The following is a 13,426-nucleotide window of genomic DNA, read 5'->3' on the forward strand; positions in this document are numbered from 1 at the left end:
AAATTTTAAGTTATTCCATATGCGTACAGGGACATAGAAAGGAAACAAAAGGTCTGTAGTTGTGAGCTTCAGAGAAGACCTTTGAATTGCTTCATTTCTTGAAATTGGTTAAGTATATACTTTCCCCTGAAAGAATGTAATACTACATTGCTGCAACTAGAAAACCCTTAAATGTCCTTCAGTGGAGCTTTTGCTGACACATTATCTTAAATACTCATAAATTAGACTTTTGCTTATGTAATTATAGCAATAAATTTGGTAACCTAAGAAATGAATGTAAATCATCTATTTATAAAGACAATATGAAAAGTGATTATCATATATAGACTATTATGGGTGATTTTTATTAAATAAATGGTAACATAGTCTGTTGAAAGGATACTCTGTGTTTTAGTTTTAAAAATTAAGGTGCTTGTATAGAATTTTAAATCTTTTAAGAAGAAAGCATTAAAGTAATATTTTATCTATTTACACTGACCCCAAACTTGGAAATAAAGAAAAATGAAATCAAAAATGATTTCATAAAGGCCACATATTCTCTATGGTTGTCACTAGGAACAAGAAAACTACTTGTTTTTTTTTTTGTTTTGTTTGGCTTTTTTTTTTTTTTTTTTGAGTCTGTCACCCAGGCTGGAGTGCAGTGGTGCGATCTCGGCTCACTGCAAGCTCCGCCTCCCAGGTTCATGCCATTCTCCTGCCTCAGCCTCCCAAGTAGCTAGGACTACAGGTGCCCATCACCACGCCTGGCTAATTTTTTGTATTTTTAGTGGAGACGGAGTTTCACCGTGTTAGCCAGGATGGTCTTGATCTCCTGACCTCGTGATCCGCCCGCCTCGGCCTCCCAAAGTGTTGGGATTACAGGTGTGAGCCACCATGCCCGGCCCGGAACCTACTTGTTAATAGTTTATATAATTTTAACAGTCTTCTTTAACTGTATATTATTAGGTTGCTGAGGACTAGAAACAGCAAATTATAAGAGAAGAGCCTGTTATAATCAGATATTTTAGCAAACAGCAAAAATAAGTGGCAAAAAGAGGAAAAATATGAACACTAAAAGAATAGATACCACTCAAAGCACTGTTGGTGTAAGAGTAAATAGACAGACATACCTCCAAATAGCAAGGAAATTTAAATGTATTTGAAAATATATATTGCAAGATATTTCTTGATATGATAGAAACTAAATGTTTACTTGCATGAAATAAAAACATGTTCATCACAATATTAGCTATCCAAAATTAGTAATTTCTCTGCATAATAAGTAGCAGTTATCTCTATAAATTATCTGTATATCATGTTGTTTTAAATATCAGCTTTTGCCTGTTAGAGTTAATTGGTATTTACATTTTCTTAAGTTATTTTGGAGGCCAAAATTATTGCTATAGATTGTCATAGAAGTGTTAATACATTTTCTACTACATTTTTGTATTATTGTTTTATTTTGTGATGTTTCAGTGTCACTCATCCAACCAAATGACTTACTCTACACTAACATTAATATTTCCTAAATAATTATGTCTGTATTCTTTCATAAGATACTGAGTTATATTTCCAGTAGGAATATAAACTGATGCATTTTCTTTTATATGAACAGAATGTTCACTAATTTTCATTATAGATGACAATTGAAACTATGTGGACCAAATCATTAGCATATGTTTGTTATTCTAGAATAGTCTTACTCTGGTTTGAATAATGTCTCAGGTATCTAAACAGTTTTTTATAGCACTTTAGACCACAACAAAAAATATTTTTCTCCCTAACAATATTATTTTAGGTAGAGTTCATTTTCAGAGTTTGTCTATTTTTTTCTACCCTAGGAAAAAGAAAAAAAATGTTAAATTATCCATTATTTCTCCTAGTACCTGTCTCAAAAAACTTTTACCACGTGCCCTTTTTTAATGGTAAATTATAACTTATTATAGTTTTTAAATCATTTTCCGAAATGTATCTGCTTTTTATGTTCATTGAATGATCTTATAAACCGAGAGATTTACTGGCTTTGTAGATATTTTGTAGATAAAAAAGGCCTTAGAAATCAATCACATATATGTTTCAAAATACAGACAAGAAATTTTAGACTCAGGAAGTTGTTTATTTAAAAAAAAAAAATACTTGTTGAGTATCTGTAGTGTGCCAGGCACTCTTCTAGGCACTGGAGATACAGTGGTAAACATGACAAAGTCCCTTTCATACTGTTGTTTTTGTCTCTGCTGAGCCTGTCATTGTCTCCCAGTGTTTTTCATAACAGTTATTTTCTTTTACTATTCTTTCTCTGTGTTTTATTTCTCTTATGTATAGTGTCTGTCCACATGAACTAGAATATGAGCTCCATGAAGGCAGCGTTTGTTCGTTTGTTTTTCCTGTTTGGTCATTGCTGTACCTTCAGCTTCTAATATGATACTTATTTAGTAGGGACTCAATACATTTTTATCAAATGAGTTAATGTACTGAGTAAAAACCATGAGCTAGGAGCATGTGGCATTCTGAAAGCCAAGTGAAGTGTTTTTAGAACAGAATGGTCACCTACTGACAGCATAAAATGCTGCTGACGAGGCAAACAACATGAAGACTTGAAGATTACATTTATCCAGGTACAGCTGTGATGAATGCTTTCAGTAGAGTTGTAGAATCTACTAGATTCAAGGGGGAAAAAAAAGCCATATTGGAGTATATTCAGGATTGGGTGATGAGGAAGTAGAAAGAGAGTATCTATAAAACTCATTCAAGGAATTTTGAGGGATAAGGAAATTGAGCTGCAACTAGAAGAGGGGTATGAGGTCAATGAGAACTTTTAAATGTTTTTAAATGAAAATTGTAAGCATGTATAAAATAGACCAATTAATTTCTTTTTGTTTTTTGTTTTTTTTTTTTTTCGAGACGGAGTCTCGCCCAGGCTGGAGTGCAGTGGCGCGATCTTGGCTCACTGCAAGCTCCGCCTCCCGGGTTCCCGTCATTCTCCTGCCTCAGCCTCCTGAGTAGCTGGGACTACAGGCGCCCGCCACCACGCCCAGCTAATTTTTTTGTATTTTTAGTAGAGATGGGGTTTCACCGTGTTAGCCAGGATGGCCTCTATCTCCTGGCCTCATGATCCGCCTGCCTCGGCCTCCCAAAGTGCTGGGATTACAGGTGTGAGCCACCGCACCCAGCCAATTAATTTCTTTATACCCTTCATCTGTATCAACAGTATCAAGATTTGTCATGCCTAAAAAGTTTACTCCTTTTTTGTTGTTGCAGAAATATTTTGATGCAAGTTCAGTCACATTTTACCTGTACATATTTCAGTATTCATCTCAGAAAAGAAAAAAAAAAAATGACACTTTCTGTAAACTGATACCATAATCTCACATGTTAAAGTTAACAGTAATTATTTGGTGCCAAAACTCTGTCCTTGTCATTGCCTCAATTTTGTTTCAAGTGAAAATTGTTTAATTTTGGACCCAACCAAATTCTGCTTTACATTTAGTCATAACATATTTTAAGTCTTCTTTTGTCTGGAGAGTAATCTCTTCTTTATTGACAAAGCTGCATCAGTTGTCTTATAAACTATTTTTGTGTCTTTGCTTCCTTTTGGTATCGTTTATTGTTCTGTTTTCAGTATTAATCTATTGTGCTAAATGTTTGATTAGATTTAGGTTCAACTACTTTTAGGTACATCATAATTGGTTCTGTGTGTTTTTTATTACATCACATCAAGAAGCATATAATGTTTGGTTTTCATACTCGTCATGCTAATGTTGATCATTGAAGTCAGTTGGTAATACCTGATGTTTTTATTGAAAATTTTATATTAACCTTTCATCTGATGATTTTATCCATTTATGATCTTTACCAAACTTAATTTTGTCATTAGGTTTGCAAAAGAGTAATTTTCTAACTCTATCAATGTCTTTAAAAATTGTAGAAATTATAACATATTTCCTACTGATGGGAATATTCAATAGAAAAAAATTATGATGTAAGAAATAACTCTAACTGGAGAAGCAGTGGACTTGGTAGGTAAGGGGGCACAGGGCCCAGTGCGTAAGTGATGGATCACCTTAGGTAGAAACAGGAACTGTGTAACTGACTTACCCAAACTTACAGTAGCACAGAATATATTTTATTAAATTTCTGTGAAAACTTTTCTATTAAAACTGATAATTGTATGTAATTTTAGAAACCTGTGCATTTTTAGCATTTAATACTGTATGTTAAATCAAAACTTAAAGTCATTGTAAATGTCAATGCCTGTATTTGACATTGCCCCTTCTTATTATACTTTTTGTGATTTCTTTCTTAAAAGTGCAGTTTTAAATTAATGGTCTCTTAAGCCGGGTGCGGTGGCTCACACCTGTAATCCTAGCACTTTGGGAGGCTGAGGTGGGCAGATCACTTGAGCTCAGGAGAGCAACCTATGCCACATGTCGAAACTCTGTCTCTACAAAAAAATCCAAAAAATTAGCCAGGCATGGTGGTGCCTTCCTGTAGTCCCAGCTGCTTGGAGGGCCAAGGCATGAGGATCACTCTTGAGCCCAGGTGGTCGAGGCTGCAGTGAGCCAAGATCTCACCACTGCACTCCAGCCTGAGTGATAAAGTGATACTCTGTCACAAAAAAATTAATTAATTAATGGTATCTTATATATCTTATACAAAATATAGGCATGTACTTTTATGTAACTGGTTTTCACCTCTTGTTGCTAGTGTGTTTCAAAGAGAAATAAATGCTACTGTTAAACAAAATGATAAATAACAGGCAGTTTAGTTTAGATACTAATTGAGCCTAAAACCCTTTAAAATGACAAAACCAGCAACTTTTATGATTTATAGGCTCATTTTTTTTAACACAGTTTGATCATACACCTGACAGTCTCCCTTTTTTGTGACTTTCTCCTAAAAATTACGGTTTTGTGTTTTCTGAGTGAAAAGGCCATAAGTTCAGTAGAAGAATATGATAGCATCTCTTCTGAGGATTGTAGCATTTCTGAGTGGTAGATATAGAATCTCCTTTTTTCTTTCCTTTTTTTATGTTAATAGTTCTAATGCAAATTATGTAATTTAATTTTCAAACAGTATGTACTGCAATTGTGAACCTGTGAACTATTTTCAAGTGTCCCACAGATGCTAATATGTGAAATTTAGCTTTAGACAGTCATAATTCTTTATGGCTCAGTAATTTCCACTCACTATCTGTTAGTCTCTGCAATCTGAAAAGTATAGGGGCTACTGTGTGGTCTGACATGGTTTGTATTATCAGAATTTTATTGACAGCGTAGATTTATAATCTCTTTAGTTATTTCGTGCCATGTTTTGTTTGTTTGTTTGTTTGTTTTATCTCTAAGTTAGACTGTTTTGGCATCCACAAAAGAGCACTCTGTAGTTGTCTCCAAAAACAAGAATGTAATCTGATCTGTTTTCATATTGTCTGCTGACCTGGATAAGAACACTTTGTATTAGCTACATTGATCAGTTCCTATCCTTTCTAGTCATTTATTGGACACTTAATACAACCTTGTAAGGACTCCCTAGAGTATCCCCATAAACTAGATCATTTTATGCAGGAACCACAATATGTATATCAAGATAGACAAGAATGAGAAAAGCTGATTAAGAGAAACTGGAAGAATTAAACCCACAGACTCACATTATGTTTTTCAGGCTTTATCCACCCTTACAAATGAAAGCCATATACATAGTCTGTTGAAATATTTTGTAAAATCCAGGAAACTTAGATTTTTATAGATCTGAATTTTCATTGTTTAAAATATGACAATTTTATTTAGGTATATCTCTAAGTTTTTCTTTTATTTCTGCTTCTAATTCCTGTAATCTAATTCTGTCTTCTAGAAGTATTAATGATATTCTTTTACTGTTATTTTAATTTCAAAACTACTAGAAAATTGGTCTGTGTGTCGGAATCTTTAAAGCAGTATAAACTCCTTATGACTTTTTAAATATTTGTAGTTTCACAAATTTGTCCTTCAGAATGTATTTTAAAACATTTTACAAAGTACCTTGAAATTTTGAAACAGCAGCACCAAAAGGAAATATGTTAGGTAATTGAAAATATTTCCATTAATTCAAAAACTGTTTTATAAATTTTAAAATCCCATTTTTTGGAAAATTTTAACAACTGTTTAGAAAAGAAATACTTATTTCTTAGAAGCAAGTTCATATGTTATGTTGGGTCACTGAGAAGATTACAGTGGAATACCAGGCTTCTACAATAAGCCTCAGAATAGTCTGAAAAACTAATTTATTTTTATTGCCTTAATGTATATCTGTAAAGTATAAAATAGGTGATACGACCTGTGTGTTACACACAATTTCACCTTAGTCTTGTCTTGCATCATATATTTACATTTTATTCACAAGATATTAAATACTATTAATAATATCTTTAGCAAATATTTGTGAATTTCAAGTTTCATAAACTATTTAAATTTCATGTTTAGTCCTAATATTCTTTTTATTAAAATTATATCATCAATAAAGACAGCACTGATTCATTTATCCAACAAATGTTTACAGTGTACCTATTGTGTGCCAGAAGCTATTCTAAACTTTGAGGATACTACAGCACAAAACAAAACAAATTTACACTCCACGTAGAGCTTATATTCTAGTGAAAAAGTAAAAAAAAAAAGTAAAATATCGGGTAACAAGTGTTGCTATGATTAAAGGAAGAGCGTGGTAAGTGATGGGGAACAACTTGTACCATCTCTGTTGTTACCACCATTATTTTCAGATTGTAATGTCCTACAATTCTCTGGTTTTATGTCTGTTTTTTTCCCCCTGAAGAGTAAGCTCTTCGAAAACTGGGTTTATAGATCTTTACTGGCATGTTACCAGTTTCTAACCCTAAGTTCTTTTATAAGTACTCAATAAGTATTTGTTATGTCAATGAATCAGTGATATGTTCACAACTTCTCTGGATCTCTGATTGAGCTGCAATCCAAATGCCCTTTTTGAGACCAAAACAACTAGAACGGAATTTATAAAAGGAATCATGAGAAGAGACATGTATATATTACGTGTGGTTCAATTAAATGTTTTACATTAGAGTTCTGCATTTTACATTTTTTTGGCGTTATGATCCTTTTTCATAATTTTTTTAATGCAAAATGTGGAATATTTTCTGAAAATCAATGTTTTATCCACAGGTACTACTGAGCGAGTGTGCTTGATCCAGGGAACGGTTGAAGCACTGAATGCAGTTCATGGATTCATTGCAGAAAAAATTCGAGAAATGCCCCAAAATGTGGCCAAGACAGAACCAGTCAGCATTCTACAACCCCAGACCACCGTTAATCCAGATCGCATCAAACAAGTGAGTGTTTAGTTGAGAAATCAAAGAGAAATATCCATAGCATAGTATAAGTTCCTTACAAAAGAAGCCTTAAAGTGTTAGCATAAAACTTTTATTTTAAGCACACATAAAACATACCGGAGTTGTCATTTAGTTATTTAAAGACTATCAAGGTCTCATCCTTAGATTGATCAGTTAATTTATTGATCAATTGAATTATTCATTTATTAGTGTTACATTGAGGAGCACTTATGTGACTCTTAGTGATTGCCCTTTTTAAATTTATAGACACAAATTTAATTTATAGGAATTGAATCTGTTTAAAATTATATCACTTTTTAAATAAAGTATAAGTATTTCAATGATACATTCAAAATTTCCAATACCCTATTTTTAGTGATATTTGTAGTTTTCAGGATAGTTATTATGCATAGAGGCTCCTGTTTTGTTAATTTTATTGTCATGTTCTACATTTTTTATCAAAAAAATGTATAGTAAATTTATGTACCTACCATACAGTCCTTTGTTACAAATCAGTTACTGTGTTTTGTATAACTTATGTAGTATTTAAACATATGTCATAAAGGGCCAATGTTCATTTTTAATGTATGAGATTTTTTGTAAAAAATTTTACTTGGGAAAAACTGATGTGAGTTTTTAAGATTGAGTAATGGCTGACATGATGTAGGGGGAAAATGACATTATTTCATGTTAAATAAGGTGGATTCTTCCACCGTAAACTCTTTTACGTCTATAAATTTATTATGTTCATAATTATTGTTTCTACCTTTGCCTTTTTGTAATTAGCGTCTTAATTTGTGACTTAATTTTACTATCACAGACTATGGCTTCAAAAGAAATGTATTATTCTTCAGTAATTCACAGAATATTTAATTTACAGAATACTCATGTTCATTGTAGTAAATTTGAAATGTAGCTCAAAGTCTTATTAATTTCATGTTTCTGAATTTAAAAAGTATACTGAACAGTGTTGTGAATCTTATAATTTTACCAATATATAGATAAATATAATGTTGAATAATGAAATATAAACATAGAAATTGATAATTAGGCAATATATTTTCAAATTATAGACTAATGTCTAATTTTATACTAATTGCTTTTTTAAAAAAATCCCTTTATGTTTAAATCATGAGTAGGTAGTTGTTATTCTATACAAAAATGTTCATATTATAATCTTTGTCAATGTCAAATGGTTCAGTTTATACCCTTCATAAGTCTTAAAAGAAGTATCCCTTAATCTATACATGGGAGAATATAAATATTTTAAAGCTGTAAAATCAGTGGATATTTTATTTTTCACAGTCATTTATAGTTGTGTTTATTTTTTTTACCCTCAGTGAATACAAAGAATAGTTTGAAGACTGAATTCTTGAAAGTAATACTGTGACTTTAATCAGAGTTTAAAAGTAGAAGTGTAGTTAAAGACTTAGGTTAAAATCACCTGGGGCTAAGAGTTTACAGAATAAGCACTGAAGTATAAGGTCTATTGGCTTTCTGCCTTAATCCAGCCTATAAGTTCCTCCTTTTCTTTTGTAATTTCCATGAGAAAATTCAAACATTTAGGGATAGAAGCCAATATCTTGATTTTTTTTTAAGTAAAACATAAAATTTAGTAGTATGATACCATTGACAGTATGTTCAGGACGGCGATATGAATTATTATTATTTTTGATAAGAATAAATATCTCATACCACCAAATAATGGTCTATGAATCATTGTTAAAATTCTAATTTGCTATATGGCTGTATGAGATTTACAGGCTATCATATATCCAGTGCCAGTATAGATTTATGAAGACTAGAATTTTAAAATATTTGCTTTATTTTTATTTGCCTTTTTGGATAATGTTATTTAACTTCAAGATAAGTATAAAAAATAATAGTGATTTATTGACTTTTGTGTATTTGCATCCATTTGTAAGCCTTGTAGGTATTCATGGAATTAGAAGTATTGTTGGTTATTTAATATTTTCATGTAATCAATAATGTATGTGACAGTGTATCATTTAAAAGGATTTATTAAAAAGACAACACTAAATCTAATAAGACATTGTATTTAACACTTACATATTTTGTTTATATTATAAAAGTTGAAAATTTTACTTGAAAAATCTAGTAAAGCAGTGAAATGTATTTCCGAAATATTATAAATCAGTCAGACCTTTTGCTCTAAGTTTGGGATTCTCTGACTTTCTAGGTATCCAATTTTACCAACGTAGTACTCTTTGCTGGATTATTCTCTAAATAATAAATATATAAATTTAAATGACCTTAATTTTACTTCTGAAAAATTATGCTGTTATTCAGTATAAAATAGTTATGTCTAAAATCATTTTGCAATAGAATAGATTAAAATACATTTTGTATGTTTCTTATGTATGTTTTAAACTAAGTAAATTGAATGAACCAGGTATTTTATCCAATTGAAAACTGCCCTTATTGACTGAGTGGGTTCTCAGACAAGTATAATTTCTTGGGAAAGTAGTGCCTGCTGGTCTCTCAGGTCTTTCATATAGTAGAATAATGAAATTTAGCACAACGGCCTTATATGTAACTTGATATATTAGATCTTGTGGAATATTTAATTCTTAATTCATATATGTATTTTTTCTAAAAGCTACATCAGGGAAGAAGTAGTTATGGACATTTAAAGAATTCCCTTGTATTTAAAAAAAATCAAAGTAAGAGATCAAAAATATTTCATTTAACCCAAAGAGTTTTACTGTCGTCATGATAAATTGACAAAAATAGCACTTGTTAATTTGTTTGTTCATTATTCATGGGCATGAATAATTATGAATTTACTAAATGCCTTCTTAGTAAGTAGCAAAATATACTAAACTGTAGCCCTTTCAGACCAGTTTGTGAGACAAGTACTTAAAATAACTTATAAAAATTAAAATTGTATTTATATACCAAAACTACAATGTAAACAATATGCTATAAAAATTCAGTGGCGTGGCCAGGCACTGTGGCTCACGCCTGTAATCCCAGCACTTTGGGAGACCAAGGTGAGCAGATCACCTGAGGTCGGGAGTTTGAGACCAGCCTGACCAACATAGAGAAACCCCATCTCTACTAAAAATACAAAATTAGCCGGGTGTGGTGGCGCATGCCTGTAGTCCCAGCTGCTGGGAGGCTGAGGCAGGAGAATCGCTTGAACCCTGGTTGTGGAGGTTGCAGTGAGCCGAGATCGCGCCATTGTACTCCAGCCTGGGCAACAAGAGCGAAGCTCTGTCTCAAAAAAAAAAAAAAAAAAAAAAAAAAAAAAAATTCAGAGGCGTGTAAAAGAAATACAGGTCAGAGTGACAGTTAATAGTCTTGTAAATAGATGAAAACTTGACTGGACCTTGAAGAATGTATAGGAATAGCCTAATTAGAGGAGAAGAAAGAAAAACACTTATTTTAGGAAGGTGAAACGATATGAATTTGGGGAGAAGGGTATCATATTTGTTGAATAGTAAGGAGACTGTATTGGCGGAAGTGGGACATTTATGTTGCAGCTGAGAGGGAATTAATGTTAGACAGATGTTATGGAGCCAGATAATGAAAAACCTTGGATGTCTAATCAAAGGACATCCTATGGAATACAGATCTGCCAAACATTTTCCTAAAGAGCCCTTTTAATTTATCTGGAAGATTTTGGGGGGAAAAAAAAGAAGTCACTTAATGCTGTTTGTTCTCTCTTGCATTAAAAATACAGACAGACTCTTAGGGTGCTTGTAGGTACAGCTATTCATAGGAAAAGAGAACTGTGAATTGACTAGTTCAGATGCTGGAAGACAGTTCACATGTTGGAAAGAGGAAGATATTTGTCAGAAATTAAAAACTAAAGACAGTTAAATATTTAAATATTTTATTCATTTTGGTACAGTATGTATACAAATGGTACAGTACACAGATTTATTTAACAGAACTCAAAATAGGGGATTGGGAAGGTGATTACTTCAGTAATGTTACTTCACTAGTAATAGATTTTGAATTACAATTGAGATTTGTTGTTCGTCGCTGTTTTCACTTTGCCTATAAATATCAGAGGTTCTTGACAGTCTATTACTGCAGACTTGCTTGAAAGCAAGCTCTGTTTATTACAGTGTTTATTAATAATAATATTCTCTGGCCCAGCAAAACTGTCATTTGTTAACAAGAATTCATCTCATAATTTGTAATAGTCATACTTATTTCCAAAAGCCTAGTTATGTCTACATTTAATTACCTACTGTTAAATTCTTGATTTTTTAAAAAACTATATTCCAAAAGATCCACTGTTTTAAAATTGTTAATAATTATTCTGCATTAAGTATTTTCACCCTTCAGTGTCTAAAGAATTATTAAACAGCCATTCAAATAATGTAGATAAAATATATATTATGCTTTTCCGTTTGAAAGAAAAAATGGCGCTGAAAACTGAGTCTGTCCTTCACATTCATTATTTGAAAAATATAGAAAAAAATTTTTGTAGAAATGTGTACTTTGTTCTAACTAATATATCAGTATATAATGTTATGTGGATATTCAGTTAATTACATCTTCATGATGTATATCAGAAATTTTACTAAAGGATATTTAACATGAAACCACTAAACTTTAACTCTGTACAGTAAATGGATGTAAACAGTTTGCTTATAAAATGTTAAGGAAACAGGCCAGGTGCAGTGGCTCTTGCCAGTAATCTGAGCACTTTTAGGAGACCAAGACAGAGGATTGCTTGAAGCCAGGAGTTTGAGACCAGCCTGGGCAACAAAGCGAGACCCTGTCTGTATAAAATAATGATGATAATAATAATATAATAAAATATTAAGGAAATAAACAACTTGTACATTTATATTGCACATTGAAACATTTCTTACGGATTTTTGTTTTATAAGAAATCTGTATGGCTTTATCTGTATGGTTGAGAACAACTATCACACCTGTTCCATTAATTTAATAATCTTTTACAAGTATTACTTTAGTATATTTACATTTAGCTGTTTATGAGAACACTTTTTCTCCTAGTATTTAAAAAACAATCAACTGAAAGGAAACTTTCAAGAGTATTTTTATTGTTATAAATTGAATTTATAAAGCAGGGGTCTTTTTATGCTTAAAAGTATTTATATGAATAGTAGCTGGAAAACTCGTCACATCTTTATTTCATTACATTTTCATTATTTTAATAATTTAAACGAAGAAAATATAGAGACAACTTACTGTAACATTTCAACACTCTTACAACTTGAAACCCAAACTTACATAATTTTTACTTGTTTATTAAATATATTAAAATGTAACCTCTTAACAGATTATGATGTTTACCAACCAAAACTTTAATTATCTTAGGCACATTGATATTGTCTAGAAATTTAAAATCATTGATTTTATTCCTGTAGGAAAGAAACAGCATCACAATTATTAGGGATAATTTTGATGAATGTAAGTTCTATCAATTGTTAACACATGTCCAATATTTTATAGATATGCCAAGCAAAAAGAAAGGCAATAAAAATTGACAGATTGTATTAATCTAAGTGATTACAAATTCTGAGCCATTTGATATTAAATTTTAATTTTAATTAAAAGTTCAATTTGCAATTAAACTTTTTCTACATGGTTCTTTGCAGTTAAGACCTTGATGAGAATTTGTATCCAAGACAAGGTGGATGTCATATTAAACCTGTAGTACTTCAGAATTATTTTCCATTAGATAGTACTTCTAATGGAAATAGAAGAGCTCAACACACATAGAATCGTGCTTCTGTAGGTTAATCAACATGGATTCTAACCTATATTGGGAGAAATGATCTCTAGATTTAACACGTACTTAGTCACCAGACTCATTATTAATCTGAGATTAGTACAGAACAGATTTTTACATGTATGTTAACTCCTCCCAGGTATCCTCTGTAGTAACAGTTGTAACCAATGGTAGAAAAATAAAACCTTTACTGTTCAATTCATAGAACAATCATAGCATGGAGTCATTAGCATGTGTCTCAGCAAAGTATTGCATGGAAAATAAAATATTAGGGAAATTTTTAATGATTGGAAATGAAGTCTCTCTTGAGAAATAGCAAGAATTAATTATAAAAAACAAAAATAGAAAACAAAAGATTTAAAACTTTTTTAGAATTT

The 13,426-nt window shown here is 31.5% G+C and overlaps 1 protein-coding gene across 4 annotated transcripts in view; it reads left to right on the forward strand.

The window, feature by feature from the left end:
* The window catches only part of NOVA1 (NOVA alternative splicing regulator 1), a 152,910-nt gene that overhangs the window by 111,217 nt on the left and 28,267 nt on the right, over nt 1-13,426 (forward strand). For all 4 annotated transcript variants that reach the window (XM_004055039.5, XM_004055040.5, XM_004055041.5 and 1 more), the window contains one exon: nt 7,143-7,309. In XM_004055039.5, coding sequence (XP_004055087.1) covers nt 7,143-7,309 — 167 coding nt within the window. The remainder of the gene's footprint in view (nt 1-7,142; nt 7,310-13,426) is intronic.

The sequence above is a fragment of the Gorilla gorilla genome, chromosome 15 (genome assembly GCF_029281585.2).
Source record: "Gorilla gorilla gorilla isolate KB3781 chromosome 15, NHGRI_mGorGor1-v2.1_pri, whole genome shotgun sequence".
NCBI lineage: Eukaryota > Metazoa > Chordata > Mammalia > Primates > Hominidae > Gorilla > Gorilla gorilla.